General features: G+C 44.6%; 2 protein-coding genes across 8 annotated transcripts in view; one reads left to right on the top strand and one right to left on the bottom strand.

Moving 5' to 3' along the window:
• LOC121576499 (calmodulin-regulated spectrin-associated protein 2) overlaps positions 1 to 11,353 on the bottom strand; it is a 109,591-nt gene extending 98,238 nt beyond the window's left edge. For all 7 annotated transcript variants that reach the window (XM_041889679.2, XM_041889682.2, XM_041889681.2 and 4 more), the window contains exon 1: positions 10,634 to 11,353. In XM_041889679.2, the coding sequence (XP_041745613.2) occupies positions 10,634 to 10,775 (142 nt within the window). In that variant the 5' untranslated portion in view covers positions 10,776 to 11,353. The remainder of the gene's footprint in view (positions 1 to 10,633) is intronic.
• Positions 11,354 to 12,803: 1,450 nt separating this feature from the next.
• LOC121576498 (probable ATP-dependent RNA helicase DDX59) lies at positions 12,804 to 21,135 on the top strand. Its single transcript, XM_041889678.1, has 7 exons — positions 12,804 to 14,103; positions 16,752 to 16,937; positions 17,215 to 17,304; positions 17,584 to 17,835; positions 19,416 to 19,568; positions 20,458 to 20,586; positions 20,783 to 21,135. Exons 1-7 carry the CDS (start codon positions 13,201 to 13,203, stop codon positions 21,047 to 21,049), a joined length of 1,980 nt encoding a protein of 659 aa, XP_041745612.1. The 5' UTR covers positions 12,804 to 13,200; the 3' UTR covers positions 21,050 to 21,135.
• Positions 21,136 to 21,287: the final 152 nt, after the last annotated feature.

The raw sequence follows: 21,287 nt of genomic DNA, 5'->3' as shown, positions 1-21,287 counted from the left end.
TGGGGACGATGTCGTCAATGCACTTACTGATGAAGCTGGTTGTTGGGATGGGATTGGTGTGGGGGGTGGGGGGTCCGTGGGTGGCTTTTTACTATTTTATTGGATTCCTCATCTTTCTAGGAAGAAGTTTGGTCCAAATTGGATGTTGAGCAATGTTCCCTCTAAGCTGCGGGCGCTTAGCCCCGAGACTGCCACGCCGTTTCCCCGGGACTGCTGCACAGAAATATCAGCCCACAGAGAGAAGCACGAGATTTAACTTCACTCAATTTTCTAGAGCAGTGGTCAACAACCGGTTGATCGCATCTCCAAGGCATTCCTAGTCGATCGCCAAACATTTTTGTAAAAAACAACAACGATAAAGCCTTGTGTTCCTATTTGTTGTTGTTGTCGTCGTCTCGGGCTGTTGGCAGTAGGTGCACATGATTCAGCTGCCCTGCGCGCCGGGTATGCCAACTGTTGCCATTTTGAACCATTTCATGTGTCTGAAGGTACAAACTCTGCCTTCCCGGCGGGCCCAGAGAGCAAATCAAGTGCACTATAGGCCTACCGCTGGCCAATCGGATGGCTCAGATGACTGTGTCTGCAGTAACATAGCAGGAATAAAAGAAAGCTACAGCAAAGTTGACACTGAGATTTCAAAACCATGACTAGAGAGAAACTGTCAACAAATGTTGTTTTTATGGGTGAGTTCATGTTTAAGTTCTTACTCAGCACTGTCAACACTTTGTATTTAACACTTTTATAAGCCATAAAATGCGCATTCTTCCTATTTCCACTCAGCGTTACAACAAGCACTCACTAGCCGATGTGAGTAAGACTAGCATGAGAGCACCAGCTGTTCCGGACGACTGTGTGATCACGCTCTCCGTAGCCGATGTGAGCAAGAATTTAAACAGGTCAACATTCACAAGGCCGCGGGGTCAGACGAATTACCAGGACGTGTACTCCGAGCATGCACTGACCAACTGGCAAGTGACTGAGTCTGTAATACCAAAAATGTTTCAAGCAGACCACCATAGTCCCCGTGCCCAAGAACACTAAGATAACCTGCCTAAATGACTACCGACCCGTAGCACTCACTTCTGCAGCCATGAAGTGCTTTGAAAGGCTGGTCATGGCTCACATCAACACCATCATCCCAGAAACCCTAGACCCACTCCAATTCGTATATCGCCCCAACAGATCCACAGATTATGCAATCTCTATTGCACTCCACACTGCCCTTTCCCACCTGGACAAGAGGAACACCTACGTGAGAATGCTATTCATTGACTACAGCTCAGCGTTCAACACCATAGTGCTCTCAAAGCTCATCACTAAGCTAAGGACCCTGGGACTAAACACCTCCCTCTTCAACTGGATCCTGGACTTCCTGACGGGTGGTAAGGGTAGGTAACAACACATCTGCCACACTGATCCTCAACACGGGGGCCCCTCGGGTGCGTGCTCAGTCCCCTCCTGTACTCCCTGTTCACCCATGACTACATGGCCAGGCACGACTCCAACACCATCATTACGTTTGCCGACGACACAACAGTGGTAGGCCAGATCATCGACAACGATGAGACAACCTATAGGGAGGAGGTCAGAGACCTGGCCGTGTAGTGCCAGGACAACAACCTCTCCCTCAACGTGAACAAGACAAAGGAGATGATCGTGGACTACAGGAAAAGGAGGGCCAAACACGCTCCCATTCACATCGAAGGTGCTGTAGTGGAACGGGTCGAGAGTTTCAAGTTCCTTGGTGTCCACATCACCAACAACCTATCATGGTCCAAGCACACCAAGACAGTCGTGAAGAGGGCACGACAAAGCCTATTCCCCCTCAGGAGGAGGAGGATTTGGCATGGGTCCCCAGATCCTCAAAAAGTTATACAACTGCACCATTGAGAGCATACTGACCGGTTGCATCACCGCCTGGTATGGCAACTGCTCGGCATCCAACCGTAAGGCGCTACAGAGGGTAGTGCGTGCGGCCCAATACATCACTGGGGCCAAGCTTCCTGCCATCTAGGACCTCTATACTAGGCGGTGTCAAAGGAAGGCCCAAAAAATTCACCATTCCTGGTGAACAAGCAAACCATTAGGCTACATAATTTCTAATGGTTTCAATGTTATGGTCTCTAATGGTCTTCATGGTCTTCAATGGTAAAAGTCCCAAATACACAGTGTTTAGTGTTTTGTAATGGCAATGGTATTGGGTTGGGTTTAATGGTAAATATATCACTAATCTAACTACATATAGAGATGTTTTCTAATAATTGTATTGAAAAACATTCGACAGCCATGCAATGCTTTATAATTGTATTATTTTATTAGGTTTGCCACAACATTTTAGTCACTAGCTCATTTCTCCATCAAAGTTTGAGCTTGTAGGAAAAGTCTTCATATGAGAATTGCACCATAAAGATAGCCCTCTCAGAGAGCTGCCATTTGTTGGACTATTCAAGGAGAGTTGGGTTGAAGCACTAGGTTACTGAATTGCTTTCATTGAGGACTGGATTGACCACACAATTGAGCACACCATTTATTTAATCATGAGCAAAAGCTATTGGTTTTCTAACCAAAGTTGCAAAGAAAATAACTGATTGTCCAAATCGAATGTTAGGTATTATATTTGTGGTAGATTATATGAATCCTATAAATTAGAAATGGCCAATTTGGGTGCAATCCATTAGCTTGATTTCTCAGAGATTAAATTATATATCAACAAAATAATGCTTCAGGAATGCTAATCTTAATTGTTTCTACCTACAGAAATGATTTCAGAACAATCTGAGATGGTGGGTGTCGAAATCCTCATGTGCTTTTTGAGGTGGAATGACTCAGTGGTTATATTTGGGGCAACTCCTTGGCCTACACCTTGAGAAGAACCCAACTGACCAACAGAGGACCAATCAGAGGGGTGGACGTGGCTCCCAAAGAGCTGGACGAGTCTGAGTCAAGTCCTCAAGTCTCTGTCCTCAAGTCTAACAGGACGAGTCTGAGTCAAGTCCTCAAGTCTCTGTCCTGTCTTATCTCAAGTCTAACAGGATGATTCTGAGTCAAGTCCTCAAGTCTCTGTCCTGTCTTATCTCAAGTCTAACAGGATGATTCTGAGTCAAGTCCTCAAGTCTCTGTCCTGTCTTATCTCAAGTCTAAAAGGATGAGTCTGAGTCAAGTCCTCAAGTCTCTGTCCTGTCTTATCTCAAGTCTAAAAGGAAGAGTCAGAGTCAAGTCCTCAGGTCTCTGTCCTCTTACCTCAAGTGCAGAGCAGAACTGCATATTATGTTCCACACAGGTTACCGTTGCAATCAGACAACACCGAAATCTGATATATTCCATATTCCAGATTAATTCTCTCTGCATGTGTGTGTGTATATTTGTGTATGCGCTCAAGCTCTGCTTAATTGCTTATGTGTCCCCGAAAGTATTCTGAGCGGTAACAGTATACGCTGGGATCTGAAGACCAGCTCTGCCTCTCTACCTCTGGGAACGAGAGAGACAGTATTTTTGGAATCATCCCATTTCGTTCAGACCCAATTGAAAATACAGTACATGGAGGATCTGGTCAGAAGCTCATGTAGTGTATTTTCCAATATTACAGAGCAACAAAACCTAATCGGCTCACTGGAAACTGCAGTAGAATATGCTGTCTGTCTGCAGCCTGAATCCAACTGCATCACTCTTGGTCAGGGGCCGTTTGTATCAAGGTGTCTCAAAGTAGGAGTGCTGATTCAGGATCAGTGTTGACTTTTAGATCACAATGAATCAAATAACAAGGATAAAGGGGACTTGATCTTCTCTGAGGCGCTTGATACATACAGCCCCAATCAATTGGTGAAATTAAATAAAGAGATGTTCCACTCAAAAACAGAATAAGGTTGTACTGAGTGTCCTCATGTATGAGGATATGCTTGACTGTTCTACTATGCTACAGTGTGTATATCTGTGTTGGTCTTTATGAATAGCAGCTAGACAAGATGATCTGTTCAGTTAGTCAAAGGAATACGAAACAGATGTCTTGTTGAAGTTGTGCTAGATTCAAAGCGCAGTGGTTTTAGGAGTGCTTATGCAAGTCTCCCAAAACACATCTGGCTATCTTCTTTTCCAGATCTAATGGTCAACGTAGACCATTGTGGGTTCCATTCCCGCGGGGGACCAGTATGAAAAAGTACGTAAATGTATGTCCTCACTACTGTAAGTTGCTCTTTATAAGAGCGTCTGCTAAATAACAAAACATGTAAAAAAGTCAGTAGGACAAAAGCGTGTTAAATGTTGTGTAGGAACTATATGATGGAGGGACACAGCACATTTGGAAAGTATTCAGACTCCTTGACTTTTTCCACATTTTGTTATGTTACATCCTTATTTTTTGTTCTCATCAATCTACACACAATACCCCATTATGACAAAGCAAAAACAGGTTTTTAGAAATGTTTGCAAATTTATACAAAATAAAAATGGAAATATCTAATTTACATAAGTATTCAGACCCTTTACTCAGTACTTTGTTGAAGCACCTTTGGCAGCGATTACAGCCTCCAGTCTTCTTGGGTATGACGCTACAAGCTTGGCACACCTTTATTTGGGGAGTTTCTCCCATTCTTCTCTGCAGATCCTCTCAAGCTCTGTCAGGTTGGATGGGGAGCGTTGCTGCACAGCTTATTTCAGGTCTCTCCAGAGATGTTCGATCGGGTTCAAGTCCGGGCTCTGGCTGGGCCACTCAAGGACATTCAGAGACTTGTCCCCAAGCCACTCCTGCGTTGTTTTGGCTTTGTGCTTAGGGTCATTGTCCGGTTGGAAGGTAAACCTTCACCCCAGTCTGAGGTCCTGAGTGCTCTGGAGCAGGTTTTCATCAAGGATCTCTCTGTACTTTGCTCTGTTCATCTTTCCCTCAATCCTGACTAGTCTCCCAGTCCCTGCCGCTGAAAAATATCATTTACATTTACGTCATTTAGCAGACGCTCTTATCCAGAGCGACTTACAAATTGGTGCATTCACCCTATAGCCAGTGGGATAACCACTTTACAATATTTTTTTTTTTTTTGTTAGTTTTTTTTTTTTTTTTGGGGGTAGAAGGATTACTTTATCCTATCCCAGGTATTCCTTAAAGAGGTGGGGTTTCAAATGTCTCCGGAAGGTGGTGAGTGACTCCGCTGTCCTGGCGTCGTGAGGGAGCTTGTTCCACCATTGGGGTGCCAGAGCAGCGAACAGTTTTGACTGGGCTGAGCGGGAACTATGCTTCCGCAGAGGAAGGGAGCCAGCAGGCCAGAGGTGGATGAACGCAATGCCCTCGTTTGGGTGTAGGGACTGATCAGAGCCTGAAGGTACGGAGGTGCCGTTCCCCTCACTGCTCCATAGGCAAGCACCATGGTCTTGTAACGGATGCGAGCTTCAACTGGAAGCCAGTGGAGTGTGCGGAGGAGGGGGTTGACGTGAGAGAACTTGGGAAGGTTGAACACCAGACGGGCTGCGGCATTCTGGATGAGTTGTAGGGGTTTAATGGCACAGGCAGGGAGCCCAGCCAACAGCGAGTTGCAGTAATCCAGACGGGGAGATGACAAGTGCCTGGATTAGGACCTGTGCCGCTTCCTGTGTAAGGCAGGGTCGTACTCTCCGAATGTTGTAGAGCATGAACCTGCAGGATCGGGTCACCGCCTTGATGTTAGCGGAGAACGACAGGGTGTTGTCCAGGGTCACGCCAAGGCTCTTCGCACTCTGGGAGGAGGACACAACGGAGTTGTCAACCATGATGGCGAGATCATGGAACGGGCAGTCCTTCCCCGGGAGGAAGAGCAGCTCCGTCTTGCCAGGGTTCAGCTTGAGGTGGTGATCCGTCATCCATACTGATATGTCTGCCAGACATGCAGAGATGCGATTCGCCACCTGGTTATCAGAAGGGGGGAAAGGAGAAGATTAGTTGTGTATCGTCAGCGTAGCAATGATAGGAGAGGCCATGTGAGGATATGACAGAGCCAAGTGACTTGGTGTATAGGGGAGAAAAGGAGAGGGCCTAGAACTGAGCCCTGGGGACACCAGTGGTGAGAGCACGTGGTGCGGAGACAGCTTCTCGCCACGCCACTTGGTAGGAGCGACCGGTCAGGTAGGACGCAATCCAGGGAGTGAGCCGCGCCGGAGATGCCCAGCTCGGAGAGGGTGGAGAGGAGGATCTGATGGTTCACAGTATCAAAGGCAGCAGACAGGTCTAGAAGGACAAGAGCAGAGGAGAGAGAGTTAGCTTTAGCAGCGCGGAGAGCCTCCGTGACACAGAGAAGAGCAGTCTCAGTTGAATGACCAGTCCTGAAACCTGACTGGTTTGGATCAAGAAGGTCATTCTGAGAGAGATAGCAAGAGAGTTGGCTAAAGACGGCACGCTCAATAGTTTTGGAAAGAAAAGAAAGAAGGGATACTGGTCTGTAGTTGTTGACATCAGTGGGATCGTGTGTTGTTTTTTTGAGAAGGGGAGCAACTCTCGCTCTCTTGAAGACGGAAGGGACATAGCCAGCGGTCAAGGATGAGTTGATCAGCGAGGTGAGGTAGGGGAGAAGGTCACCGGAGATGGTCTGGAGAAGAGAGGAGGGGGTCAAGCGGGCAGGTTGTTGGGCGGCCTGCAGTCACTAGTCGCAAGATTTTATCTGGAGAGAGAGGGGAGAAAGAAGTCAAAGCATAGGGTAGGGCAGTGTGAGCAGGACCAGCAGTGTCATTAGACATAACAAACGAGGATCGGATGTCGTCAACCTTCTTTTCAAAGTGGTTGACGAAGTCATCCACAGAGAGGGAGGGGGGGGTGGGGGGGAGGATTCAGCAGTGAGGAGAATGTGGCAAAGAGCTTCCTAGGGTTAGAGGCAGATGCTTGGAATTTAGAGTGGTAGAAAGTGGCCTTAGCAGCAGAAACAGATGAAGAAAATGTAGAGAGGAGGGAGTGAAAAGATGCCAGGTCGGGCAGGGAGTTTAGTTTTCTTCCATTTCCGGTCAGCTGCCCGGAGCTCTGTTCTGTGAGCTCGCAATGAGTCATCAAGCCACGGAGCTGGAGGGGAGGACCGAGCCGGCCGGGAGGATAGGGGACACAGGGAGTCAAAGGATGCAGAAAGGGAGGAGAGGAGGGAGGGTTGAGGAGGCAGAATCAGGAGATTGGAGGGAGAAGGATTGAGCAGAGGGAAGAGATGATAGGATGGAAGAGGAGAGAGTAGTGGGAGAGAGAGAGCGAAGGTTGCGGCGGCGCGTTACCATCTGTGTAGGGGCAGAGTGAGTAGTGTTGGAGGAGAGCGAGAGAGAAAAGGATACAAAGTAGTGGTCGGAGACATGGAGGGGAGTTGCAGTGAGATTAGTAGAAGAGCAACATCTAGTAAAGATGAAGTCAAGCGTATTGCCTGCCTTGTGAGTAGGGGGACGGTGAGAGGGTGAGGTCAAAAGAGGAGAGGAGTGGAAAGAAGGAGGCAGAGAGAAATGAGTCAAATGTAGACGTAGGGGAGGTTGAAATCCCCCAAAACTGTGAAGGGTGAGCCATCCTCAGGAAAGGAACTTATCAAGGCGTCAAGCTCATTGATGAACTCTCCAAGGGAACCTGGAGGGCGATAGATGACAAGGATATTAAGCTTAAATGGGCTAGTGACTGTGACAGCGTGGAATTCAAATGAGGAGATAGACAGATGGGTTAGGGGAAAAATTGAGAATGACCACTTGGGAGAGATGAGGATTCCTGTGCCACCACCCCTCTGACCAGATGCTCTCGGGGTATGCGAGAACACATGGTCAGACGAGGAGAGAGCAGTAGGAGTAGCAGTGTTTTCAGTGGTAATCCATGTTTCCGTCAGCGCCAGGAAACAGTATGATGCTGCCACCACCATGCTTCACTGTAGGGATGGTGCCAGGTTTCCTCCAGACTTGACGCTTGGCATTCAGGCCAAAGACTTCATTCTTGGTTTCATCACACCAGAGAATCTTGTTTCTCATGGTCTGAGAGTCCTTTAGGTGCCTTTTGGCAAACTCCAAGTGGGCTGTCATCTTTATTTTACTGAGGAGTGGCTTCCGTCTGGCCACTCTACCATAAAGGCCTGATTTGTGGAGTGCTGCAGAGATGGTTGTCCTTCTGGAAGGTTCTCCCATCTCCACAGAGAAACTCTGGAGCTCTGTCAGAGTGACCATCGGGTTTTTGGTCACCTCACTGACCAAGGTCCTTCTACCCCGATTGCTCAGTTTAGCCAGGCGGCCAGCTCTAGTAAGAGTCTTGGTGGTTCCATACTTCTTCCATTTAAGAATGATGGAGGCCACTGTGTTCTTGGGGACCTTCAATGCTGCAGAAATGTTTTGGTACCCTTCCCCAGATCTGTGCCTCGACATAATCCTGTCTCGGGAGCTCTACGGATAATTCCTTCGACCTCATGGCTTGGTTTTTGCTCTGACATGCACTGTCAACTGTGGGACCTTATATAGACAGGTGTGTGCCTTTCCAAATCATGTCCAATCAATTTAATTTACCACAGGTGGACTCCAATCAAGTTGTAGAAACATCTCAAGGATGATCAATGGAAATAGGATGCACCTGATCTCAATTTCGAGTCTCATAGCAAAGGGTCTGATTACTTATGTAAATAAGGTATTTATGTTTTGTTTACATTTCTAAATACCTGTTTTCGCTTTGTCATTATGTGGTATTTTGTGTAGATTGATGAGGGAAAATAATAATTTTATACATTTTAGAATAAGGCTGTAACGTAACAAAATGTAGAAAAAGTCAAGGGGTCTGAATACACTGTATCTTTACAACTTCTATCATCTTACTACATATCAAAAGTTACGTTACTGCACATTGGTTATTATATCTTAACTGGTCCAACTATTAAAGTCTCATATCAGACATTAGCTTTGTATCTGAGGAGACATTCAGACTCCATACACCTCCTTACATTTGACACCTTCAGCTTTGATGCTAACCCGGTGCAAATGCTACAGACGTAAATAAATGAACCAAAATAACAATATTAGCGTACATATTTGATAAGACCGGCTATTTCAAAGCACAATGAGGACATGAAACATAATTAATTGTCTTGCATCAGTCAGCGGACGGTGTAGTGTACTATTTTTTGTGCCCTTCAGCAAAGTACTCTCTGCCTCTGCTCTATGGCCTTTAACTTAGTAAACAGTAGGCTTGAGTACACGGAGTAGGTTATACAACACAATCCTCCTTTAGGCAAACTGCTTAGTAAACAGTAGGCTTGAGTACATTGAGTAGGCTACAACACAATCATCCTTTTGCAAACTGCTTAGTAAACAGTCGGCTTGAGTACACTGAGTAGGCTAAAACACAATCCTCCTTTGGCAAACTGCTGGCTATTTCCAAACCCAAAACAAAACCAAGGATCAAAACGGATCAAATAAGAGAGTATAAAGATATGAAGTATTTTCTCCCAGAACATGTGCTGTTAGAACTGCTTTCAAAGGTCACGTATTGTCTCCTTGACTACTAGGTTTATAGCAATACTACATGTCTTGGAATGAAACTCAAGGTGCAGTAATTAAAATGTATCGAAAAGACCCCTAGAGCCAGCTTCCCAGGCACAGATTAAGCCTTGACTAAAATGCACTTTCAGTGGAGAATCTCGATTTACATGCTTTTTAGTCCAAGCCTACTCTCAATCTGTATCCGGGAAACCAGCCCCTAAAGTACCACTTGACCAGCTTAAAGCTACATTCCACATCATTGAGCTGGGCCTTGCTTCACAGATGAGTCAGGAGGTCTCTATTCTGGTCATCAGTGATGGGGTGAGGTGGAAAACATTTGGGTTGCGATGATTCACATCTTATGGATATATCATGGTCTGTTCAACCCCCTAAAGAGTGACAAAGGTTTGTGTTCAAATTATAATTTATATCTAAATGAATTTATATTACCACCACATAAATAAAACAACTGCTGTCTTTGTTGAAGAACCTAATGGCTATCCAAACATGACTATCCCTACTCTGCTATTTGTTACTATGGTGATAGAGTCACATTTGAGGCTAATACGTCTGAGGCTAATACGTAAGTCTACTGTAGATATAGCCACCAATGTGAACCCTAGTACCTAAACATATCATTTTCGGTTATACATAATATGAGTCACATTTTCCTACTATAGAAAGGCTTACTGATAACCATGGTAACAACTATAACCATGTGATAGTGAATGTAAGATGGCATCACCAGCCATCAAGGTCTGACATTATGGAGTGGGCCTGTCATTCTCAGAGTCACAGCCCTCAAGCAGGATACGTCCAGAATGTGTGGCATTGCTTCACTTCACACCCTCATGTTTATAGCCCACTGCCACTGAACTGAACTAGATAGGAATTGATCATGCAACTGTTCTTAATTAGCAAAAGGTCTATTTGGGAACGGTGTGTTTTGGAAGGATACTTCTCCTCTTGGGGAATCTAAAGTGGTTTAAAATGTATTTATATAAATACTACATACAAATAAATTGCACTTTAATAATGCATATCTTGCAAGCTTGAATGATGTGTGTGTTGTTATTTGTATAGCTGAGCGATAATATTGCAGAGGGAAATAGCCACATTGTTGACAAATGTGTTTGCAAAACAAACAGATGTAATTATTGTCAAACTAAACGTTTAAACCATGCATTTATAACAGAGCACCACCTACCTGTCCCAAATGCTTTGGCCACCAGCCATGTGAGGCTACAGCGCAATTTTGCTCGAGAAAAATCATAATGATCAGAAGACTTTATTGCGGGAACAATTAAGGTATTTTTAATTTCCCTGGCGTCTGTGACTTCTCCCATCATAACACCATGAAGTGTCAACAGCCGTCGACAACCCAATGATGACTATGTAGCAATAGAAGTCGATAACATCCCACCAAAGGAATTGAATACACCAAATGTTACTTGATTTGCCAGCCTTCAGTGCCTATGTAAATGTACAATTCGTTGGAGGAGGCATGGAGGGTTGACTGCAAGCCATAGGTATGGTATTGTCTTACTCCTTTAAGTCAATATGAATAGTGGAATCAGCGTCTCTCCCTGTATTTTTCATCCATTCTGCTGCTACCTGGGGTGTAATCATTAGAACAAACGGAGAGTTTCTATTAGACATATTCAGGTAGGTCCCTCCCCGTTTGGTTCCATTTGCAAACGTTTAAGAAAAGTTTTGCAACAGAATCGGCGTATTGAAAACGCCCCAGTTGAAATGGGGTTCACCGAATAGCTGTCAGCCTATTTCAGAAGAATCTCACATATTTTCTTCAGATAGAGAGAAAAAACATTCCCATTCCCATTCAAGTCTTTGTTTTCAAACGCAAACGGGTTCACCTGCTTTTCCTCGCTTGTTGCGGTTCTCCTGCCGCACTGTTGATATGAAAGAGCTTCACTGTTGCGCGTGCGCTTTCCATCCAGCAACTTCTGCACCACATACAAAATAGGACAGCATACGTTTACTAGGAATTGCACCTAATCTACGCATCGCAAACATAGCTTGATTTGTTTGAATAAAATGCTTATGTTCTGTCTGTTTATATGTAGAATGCACCCCTGGATAGATAAACATTCTATCTTTAACCAATAAAATAGTCTATCGAGAGTTTGGGACAATCAGGTTATTATATCTGCAAAAATATGTTTATGAGATAATTGGCTTTAAAGTTCCAAACCCTCATTGATTTGAATGGGGTCAGCAATTTTTATCTTGTATTCTTTTGAACTTAACAACATGAATTGGGGGTATTTAGAGTACTATATAGGTAAAGAACATTGAACAGAACAAGGCTATGTCAATAACTCTGTCGTATATGATGAATGGTGGCAATTATCGCTGTCAACAAAGAGTCCGTTATGCTGCATCATGTTAGAAGTTTTATTCATACCACGAGGTTACAGCATAAATTACAGACACGCGTTGTCCGGAGAACGACTCGCCAGATTGTTATGCTCGTTCTAACGTCTCACCGTTTAACCCCTATTTATAAACACTGCTGCCCCCTCTTCTGGCCAATCACCAGTCTCCCCTGTCTACAACCCACCCCCTGTCTGTGGTATGTGGTATTACACCTAAAACATTCCCTCTTGATACTACCATAAACAACATTCCATTTCTTCATGAAAACATTTAACAAAGGCATAATCTTCAGATACTATAACTCAATTTTGACAAAAATGCAGATACAACCTAGATGAATTTGCTTAATAATTTGCGGTGGGTCAGCCTTGTATTGTCAGTTGCAAATATTTACAGTATATATAATGCTTCATTCCTTTAGTATGTGGATTTGTAGTCCTAATATGTATCACCATTGATACAATTAGCTGAATTCAACTTTATTCATTGAAATCATGTTGATGTGATGTGCAGCTTTATGTCAACATGTCAATTTGCTTCTGCCATGATTGTAAATTAGATTTTTTAAAGATACTAATCCATACAAAAAACATGTGTTGAAGTTTACGTGGATTAATGTACATTTTCCCTTCCCCGTATGGAATTTACTTTTCTTTAGTAAATGTTTGCACACCCCGTTCAGTTGGTGGCAACGATACACCTTTTGCGTGTAGTTCGCCATAAATCCCAAAGAAGAAGAGAAAGATGCAGAAACCTTCTGGTTTACTGCCTTGGGGATATTTGGGTTTTGTCTAGATGGAATACAGCTTTTGTCACATTTGACTTTTCGTAGCAGGTTAGGAGAATTTACGCAGCAGGTTAGAGGAATTAGGTTAATGTTAGGAAAGGGGTTTGTGTTAATTTGACAAAAACTGTATCTAGCCGTGACCGAATATTTGGCCTGAACGTCATTACCCAGCATGCACTTCACTGACTGAAGACGTCATCAACATGAGTCAGCTTTCTGAGTGAGTCGACGTTGGACAAGACGCTTTATGCTCGCTAGCTAGCTATAGTTTGGGTGTTTACTTCGATATCTTGTGGTTTTCACCAGCGATTAATAATTCATTTTGTGGGTTTACTTGCGTCTTAATATCATGTTGGGTAGCTTGTCGATTCGGTCTTTCAATCGCAATGTAATTGCGGCAAAACCCTGTGTTGTTTTGTATCGCTAGCTGGCTAGGACCGAAGTTACTAGCGTTGGCTAGCTGATGCCCACTCCTCTGTGCAGGTGGCATTATTACTGAGAGTCTTTGATTAACTTTAGACATCGTGACTATCGTATTCGTAACAGTCTGTGACACCTATTCATGCTCTAAAGGATAATCATTTGGAAACATGTTTATGCCAAGAGCACTGAAAGTGAAGAGACCAACAGACAACACAAGTCAGGTGCTTAAGAAGAAGTGCAAGCTGAGCCAGGAGGGAGAGAAGGAAGGCAGTGATGGCACAGGACAACCCCCCAACCCCAGCCTTCAGACGTCCTCTACAGCTCCCCGTGAGAGTGAAGAGACAAACATGAACGCTGAGACACAGGTGAAGCCTGCCTACCAGGAGACACACCTTCCAACCCTGGAACAGGGTACAGGGAGTCCTATACGAGCACCAGAGGACCAACAGTCCTCTGAGTCCAGCCCAGAGGACAGTGAAGAAGAAGAAGAGGAGCCTGTAAAATCCTTCAGAAAGAGCCAGAGATGGCCTGAACCGGGGGAGCCCATCTGTGTCATGTGTAGTCGCTTTGGGGAGTACATCTGCGACAGCACCGACAACGATGTGTGCAGCCTAGAGTGCAAGGCCAGTCACCTGGCTAAAATGGGCATGGGCACAGGGGAGGATGCCTTTAACCGTGACGACACAGGGGAGAAGACGACTTCACAATGTGGACAGCCAGCTGTTGACAGAGCTGGCAATAGTGTCGAGGACTTATACAAGGACTATTCCTACAAGGAAGATGCATTTATCTCTGGGTTGACAGAGGAGCAAGTGCAGCGGGTAAAGCAGGAGCTGGGCATTGTGACAGAGGGCAGGGAGGTGGGCAGGCCCATCATAGAGTTTGGGCAATGTAACCTTCCCCCGACTCTCAGTACCAACCTGAAGAAGGCAGGGTATGAGGCGCCCACCCCTGTTCAGATGCAGATGGTGCCCGTTGGCTTGGCTGGCAGGGACGTGATTGCCAGTGCTGACACAGGTTCCGGGAAGACGGTGGCCTTTCTGCTGCCAGTGGTAGTGTGCGCTTTGGAGGTACAGTGAAATACAGTTTTGTGGCTGTATTGACTATTATCACACTGTATTATCACACTGAATTATTACACAGAACCGAACAGTGCTGGGTCTGAAAGTTATTTTCACGTTTACAGTGAGGGGAAAAAAGTATTTGATCCCCTGCTGATTTTGTACGTTTGCCCACTGACAAAGACATGATCAGTCTATAATTTTAATGGTAGGTTTATTTGAACAGTGAGAGACAGAATAACAACAAATAAATTCAGAAAAACGCATGTAAAAAATGTTATACATTGATTTGCATTTTAATGAGGGAAATAAGTATTTGACCCCTCTGCAAAACATGACTTAGTACTTGGTGGCAAAACCCTTGTTGGCAATCACAGAGGTCAGACATTTCTTGTAGTTGGCCACCAGGTTTGCACACATCTCAGGAGGGATTTTGTTCCACTCCTCTTTGCAGATCTTCTCCAAGTCATTAAGGTTTCAAGACTGACGTTTGGCAACTCGAACCTTCAGTTCACTCCACAGATTTTCTATGGGATTTAGGTCTGGAGACTGGCTAGGCCACTCCAGGACCTTAATGTGCTTCTTCTTGAGCCACTCCTTTGTTGCCTTGGCTATGTGTTTTGGGTCATTGTCATGCTGGAATACCCATCCACGACCCATTTTCAATGCCCTGGCTGAGGGAAGGAGGTTCTCACCCAAGATTTGACGGTACATGGCCCTGTCCATCGTCCCTTTGATGCGGTGAAGTTGTCCTGTCCCCTTAGCAGAAAAACACCCCCAAAGCATAATGTTTCCACCTCCATGTTTGACGGTGGGGATGGTGTTCATGGGGTCATAGGCAGCATTCCTCCTCCTCCTCCAAACACGGCGAGTTGAGTTGATGCCAAAGAGCTCAATTTTGGTCTCATCTGACCACAACACTTTCACCCAGTTCTCCTCTGAATCATTCAGATGTTCATTGGCAAACTGCAGACGGGCCTGTATATGTGCTTTCTTGAGTAGGGGGACCTTGCGGGCGCTGCAGGATTTCAGTCCTTCACGGCATAGTGTGTTACCAATTGTTTTTGTGGTGACTATGGTCCCAGCTGCCTTGAGATCATTGACAAGATCCTGCCGCGTAGTTCTGGGCTGATTCCTCACCGTTCTCATGATCATTGCAACTCCACGAGGTGAGATCTTGCATGGAGCCCCAGGCCGAGGGAGATTGACAGTTCTTTTGTGTTTCTTCCATTTGCGAATAATCGCACCAACTGTTGTCACCTTCTCACCAAGCTGCTTGGCGATGGTCTTGTAGCCCATTCCAGCCTTGTGTAGGTCTACAATCTTGTCCCTGACATCCTTGGAGAGCTCTTTGGTCTTGGCCATGGTGGAGAGTTTGGAATCTGATTGATTGATTGCTTCTGTGGACAGGTGTCTTTTATACAGGTAACAAGCTGAGATTACGAGCACTCCCTTTAAGAGTGTGCTCCTAATCTCAGCTCGTTACCTGTATAAAAGACACCTGGGAGCCAGAAGTCTTTCTGATTGAGAGGGGGTCAAATACTTATTTCCCTCATTAAAATGCAAATCAATTTGTAACATTTTTGACATGCATTTTTCTGGATTTTTTTGTTGTTATTCTGTCTCTCACTGTTAAAATAAACCTACCATTAACATTGTAGACTGATAATTTCTTTGTCAGTGGGCAAACGTACAAAATCAGCTGGGGATCAAATACTTTTTTCCCTCACTGTACCTTTTCAGCACGGTTCCAGCAACTACGTTGGAACATACCTACCTAGGCCAGCTCAGTACAGCTTTGTTAGGCTCGGCTCGGTTGTTGTTTGAAAGCTCCTTAGTGTATCTCTCATGATACTGTTTTACCTTTGAGGTAGCCTTGGTGTCATGGTTGTGAAAAATACAGGAATTATTTTTTTCACAAATATTGAGCAACAAAGGAGGAACTTTAAAGTTGAACAAAAAGAGAAACAAAAAAAGGCACATCAAGGTTTCTCAGAAAGGACTCTAAAACGAACACTTAAAACAGTTTGATGTATTGCATCCTCACTGTTGGCACCTATTTCAGCTATAAGTACCTAGGCTAAACTTTGAAAATCCAGCACAGCTGTTAACACAATTTGATCCATTCCCTCACTAGGGACCCCTTGAAGCAACAGCAATGAGTAATTCATAAGCACAGGCCTATTTATGTTCTATAGCTTAGCTACACTTTCAAGTGATAGGCTATACTATGCAGATACCCATGAGAAAGTCTACAGCCATTCAAAAACGGATGCAAATAGCCGGATCTTTGTACAGTAGAAACATGATAATATTGTCTCGATTCTATCTATGTGCAAAGTATAGTTACCACTTGCCATAAGAAACATTAAGTGAATGTATACTGCTGTATGTGGCAAAACAAGTAGACCTAACCTATAAGCATTTTATGTGGCTTTGAGTGATGTAATACAATGAACTATATATTGGTCTGGTAGAAGCAGACTGTGGCATCCTGATGGTGTGATTATCACAAAAATGTGATCTAAAAACCTTAGCCATACCCCTATCCTTATGGAGCCTTTTTCAGAAATGAAAACCTGCAAAATGTGTGAAAGTTACCAGAATGCCTAAGACCAAAAAGCTCATTTTGTTTATAAATATTTTCTTCACCCCAGAGGCTAGTGGAGGGTGGTCCCGGGGGTCCGGCGGCTCTCATCCTGACCCCCACCAGGGAGCTGGCCATCCAGATCGAGAGGCAGGCCAAGGAGCTGGTGATAGGCCTACCCAACATGAGGACTGCCCTGCTGGTGGGAGGCATGCCCCTGCCCCCACAGCTCCACCGCCTCAAGAGCACCATCAAGGTACAACGTTACCTGAACATTTCTCATGATGCTGTACAATAGTGTACAATCTTACGTCAATGTTTCAAAAAGAGTACTGGGCAATATTAAGTCATTGTTATACAGTATGTCAATATTACATTTCCATAACCTTGCAATGAAGGACCTCCACAGTTTTAATTTGTTTTTCCCTTAATTGCCTTCTAGATAATAATCGCCTCCTTAATTGCCTTGTAGATAATAATTGCCTTCTTAATTGCCTTCTAGATAATAATCTCCTTCTTAATTGCTTTTCTAGATAATAATTGCTACCCCAGGACGACTTCTGGAGATCCTAAAACAGAAGGCAGTGCAGCTGGATGGAGTGAGGGTTGTGGTGGTTGATGAGGTAAATATGCCTCCTCCTCATAGCATTTCAATTAAGAACACTGTTATGCAGGCATTTTGAAATAATAAAAAAGGCACCTGCCCTTTTGTTTGACAGGGACAGTGCACATTAATCAACATTTCAGTGTTCACATCGATGTAAATGTGACAGAGTTGGCAAAAGGCACACCCCCATCCTGTGTACCAGTAATACTATTTTGACATTGTTCAGCGGAAGACAAATCGTTTATCCTCTTATCAACCTTATTTAGACTGATTAACTCTTGTATTTGGAGTGCAGGCGGACACCATGCTGAAGATGGGCTTTCAGCAGCAGGTCCTGGAGGTTCTGGAGAACATCACGGAGGAGCACCAGACCCTGCTAACGTCCGCCACCATCCCCAAGGGCACAGAGCAGCTGGCGGCCCGACTGACCCATGACCCGGTCCGTATCGCCATCGGGGACAAGAACCAGCCCTGCGCCAACATCCGCCAGATAGTGCTCTGGGTGGAGGAGCCCTCCAAGAAGAAGAAGCTCTTTGAGATTTTAAATGTAGGTGATTTTCAATTGTTTTTCTTCAGTGTACTGGGTTGTGTTCATTAGGCAGCAAACGGAAGAAAACCGACTGAAACAGGGAGGGTCCAATAAGAAACACTTGTTTTTGTTTTCTGTTGTAAAATTATTTAAAATGTTCTCCGTTGCGTGGCCTCATGAACACGACCCTGGTGTAAATTACATTTAATGTTCATTTGGGAATTTGAATTACTTAATGAATAACTTAATTACTGGCATTTTCTGTATAGTGTTATTAAAAACATGCTCCGAAACTTTGGCGACTACTAAGTATTTTTTTTAAACCTCCCGCTTTGGGCTGGATGTGTCAATGTGTAGTTCATACATGCATAATGTATCAGCAGAAATACTGTCTTACCTCAATTAGCCACAAAATCCCTAGTTTGAAAGCGACTGTTTTTCTGGAAGCTGTGCTCCTACATTTCCCCCCCACGTGGGCCAGCCCCCTAGCAATTCAAGTTCTAGCCAATGAGCTTCAGTCCCTCTGCATTTGAGTGACAGCTAGCAAGATTCCAACACAGCACATGATGTTGTACGCAATTTTCTGGGAACACTTTTAGCTTGTGAGTGCTACTTTCCGAACTACTGGCAAAAAATTATACAAAATTATGGAGAATCTCTTTAGCTCTGTCAAATGGGAATTCCTGCAGTAGCTCCTGAAGACTAGTCTCCCACTGGACCATATTAAGACAGCAGTCGCTGCAGCCCTGCCCCCCTCTCTCCAGAGGAAATGGATGGGCCCTCAGCCATGGCTTCGCTCCAGGAAACTGAGCAACGGTTCATACCATCTATATAAGGTAGGGAGCGGGAAGATGCTGTGCTTTCACAGACCCGTTGGCGAAATGACATTACTGCATAGATCAACGTTACCATCCAGGGGGATGTTGACTTGTACTCCTATATTTTACCTGCAACCCACTGTCTATTTTCCAACAATTTTAATACAGAGGTTTTTTTTCTATTACACTGAACAAAAATATAAACGCAACATGTAAAGTGTTGGTTTCATGAGCTGAAATAAAAGATCCCAGAAATGTTCCATACGCACAAAAAGCTTATTTCTCTAAAGGTTTGCACAAATTTGATCATTCCTCCTTTGCCAAGATAATCCATCCACCTGACAGCTGTGGTGTATCAAGAAGCAGATTTTGTTTTACAGCATGATCATTACACAGGTGCACCTTGTGCTGAGGACAATAAAAGGCCACTCTAAAATGTGCAGTTTTGTCACACAACACAACGCCACAGATGTCTCAAGTTTGTCTATCGGTGTGGAAGAACTTGACTGCCCTCGACAAAGCCCTGACCTCAGCCCTGACCTCAGCCCCATCGAAAACCTTTGGGTTGAATTGGAACGCAGACTGCGAGCCAAGCCTAATCGCCCAACATCAGTGCCCGACCTCACTAATGCTCTTGTGGCTGAATGGAAGCAAGTCCCTGCAGCAATATTAATGCCCATGAATTTGGAATGAGATGTTTGACGAGCGGGCGTCCACATACTTTTGGACATGTAGTGTATTTCTGTCACGATTGACCTGTCTTTGTTTTTGCCCACCCAGGACGGAAAGCTGTACCAGCCTCCGGTGGTGGTGTTTGTGGACTGTAAGCTTGGGGCGGACCTACTGTGTGAGGCCGTGAAGAAGATCATGGGCCTCAACACGGTGGCCATGCACTCAGACAAGACCCAGTGGGAACGCAACCGCATCCTCAAGGTAAGGCCTGTGGCAGCCAGGTTTCATTCATTCGCACCAAACGGAAGATGACAGACTGTAACAGAGAAGGAGTGCCAGGACTTGTCCAATAAGAAACACTCATTTTTCATTTACAGATTCAAAACATTAAGAAATGGTGGTCCTCTGTAGCTCAGCTGGTAGAGCATGGCGCTTGTAACGCCAAGGTAGTTGGTTCGATCCCAGGGACCACCCATACACAAAAAATTTATGCACGCATGACTGTAAGTCGCTTTGGATAAAAGCGTCTGCTAAATGGCATATTATTATTATTATTATTATTATTATTATTATTATTATTAAGAAATGTTGTCATTTGCGTAGGACCCTCAAGGTGTATTCAGTGGAATGTTCAAAGGGTTTCCCTGGCTACTGGACAGTATTGTACCATACACACTAGGTCTGACGGTGAGAGGAGGACCCATTGATCCTCTCCCTTCGTTGAGACTGACCATCAGGTGCAGGAACCATCAGTCCAGTAACATAAAGAAAGCACATTATTTCAATTTATGCTCACTCCGACCTACTGCACAAACCTCATTGCTATATAACTGTTTTTTAATAGGTTAATGTTGCGTAAGTTTAAGTCATGTTTAAAAAGAAATCGGAGCGGTAGATCTCGGCCTGCATTTTGACTCGGTGTTCTCGACTCAGAAAAGTTTGGTTACCACTGCACTAGGATCAGTTTAGCCTTCTAAAGATCATAATGAATAAGATGACATGGATCTTAGAACAGTGCTCCTACTCCGAGATGCTTTATGAATACGGGCCCAGGTCTGGCTATTATGGCTCAAACAGAAAAGCTAGGCAAAGGCAGTTTACTTCCATAAAGAGTATTATACCATTAAGCTGTTTCATACCCCCTCCTCAGGGTCTACTTGAAGGGGACTTTGAAGTGGTGGTCAGCACTGGCGTACTGGGCAGAGGGCTCGACCTAGTCAACGTCAAATTGGTGGTCAACTTTGACATGCCATCCAACATGGATGAGTATGTTCATCAGGTGGGTAAATTTGCTATTGTTGTGCATGGGAAAATCTGATGTGCTTTTGTCTGTGACAATACCATCTTGCATCTTGGCGGGAGCATCTGGCAAATAATATTTTCTGTTTAGTATTGTCTACAAATGGATGAAGGTGGGGGGGGTGGGGGGGATTTGCCACTCATTCTGGGGTGACTTTTACACTCCTTCCTCCCAGGTGGGCAGAGCAGGCAGACTGGGCCACCGGGGCACATCCATCACGTTTGTCAACAACGACAACAAGCGTCTGTTCCTGGAGGTGGTGAACCGGGTGAAGCCCACAGGTTCCCAGCTGCCCCCCCAGCTTCTCAACTCCCCCCACCTCCATGAGCAGCAGAGGAGGGACAAACAGAAAGCCAAGCAAAGAGGGGAGGATGATGTCATGGTCACCAAGACCAACCTCCTCGACATCATCCGGAAACACAACAGGAGCTCAAAGAGATAGACAGATGCACTTGTTATTATGCTACTTTGTGTTTGTGTGTATATCTGAGTAATTTGTCAATTTTGAATAAAATTTTATGAACATGATTGAGTTGTAATTTCGATTTTACGGTTTTATAAAGATGTGAATTTAGGAAATACTGCCATCTGCCTGTCAAACACAGGTTTGGCATGTTTTGGATTTTTTGCTGTGGACGGTGACGTAATTATCTGTCTAGCCAATAGCAGATCGCTGATAG

Source organism: Coregonus clupeaformis, chromosome 11 (assembly GCF_020615455.1).
Source record: "Coregonus clupeaformis isolate EN_2021a chromosome 11, ASM2061545v1, whole genome shotgun sequence".
Classification (NCBI taxonomy): domain Eukaryota; kingdom Metazoa; phylum Chordata; class Actinopteri; order Salmoniformes; family Salmonidae; genus Coregonus; species Coregonus clupeaformis.
The sequence above is the reverse complement of the archived record's forward strand: the minus strand, read 5'-3'. Positions and strand labels throughout refer to the sequence as shown.

Coding starts and splice junctions, on each gene's coding strand:
- LOC121576498 (XM_041889678.1), top strand. CDS start 13,201: ATGTTTATGCCAAGAGCACTGAAAGTGAAGAGACCAACAGACAACACA. Junction 16,938..17,214: donor GCCTCAAGAGCACCATCAAG/GTACAACGTTAC, acceptor TTGCTTTTCTAG/ATAATAATTGCTACCCCAGG. Junction 17,305..17,583: donor GGGTTGTGGTGGTTGATGAG/GTAAATATGCCT, acceptor TTTGGAGTGCAG/GCGGACACCATGCTGAAGAT.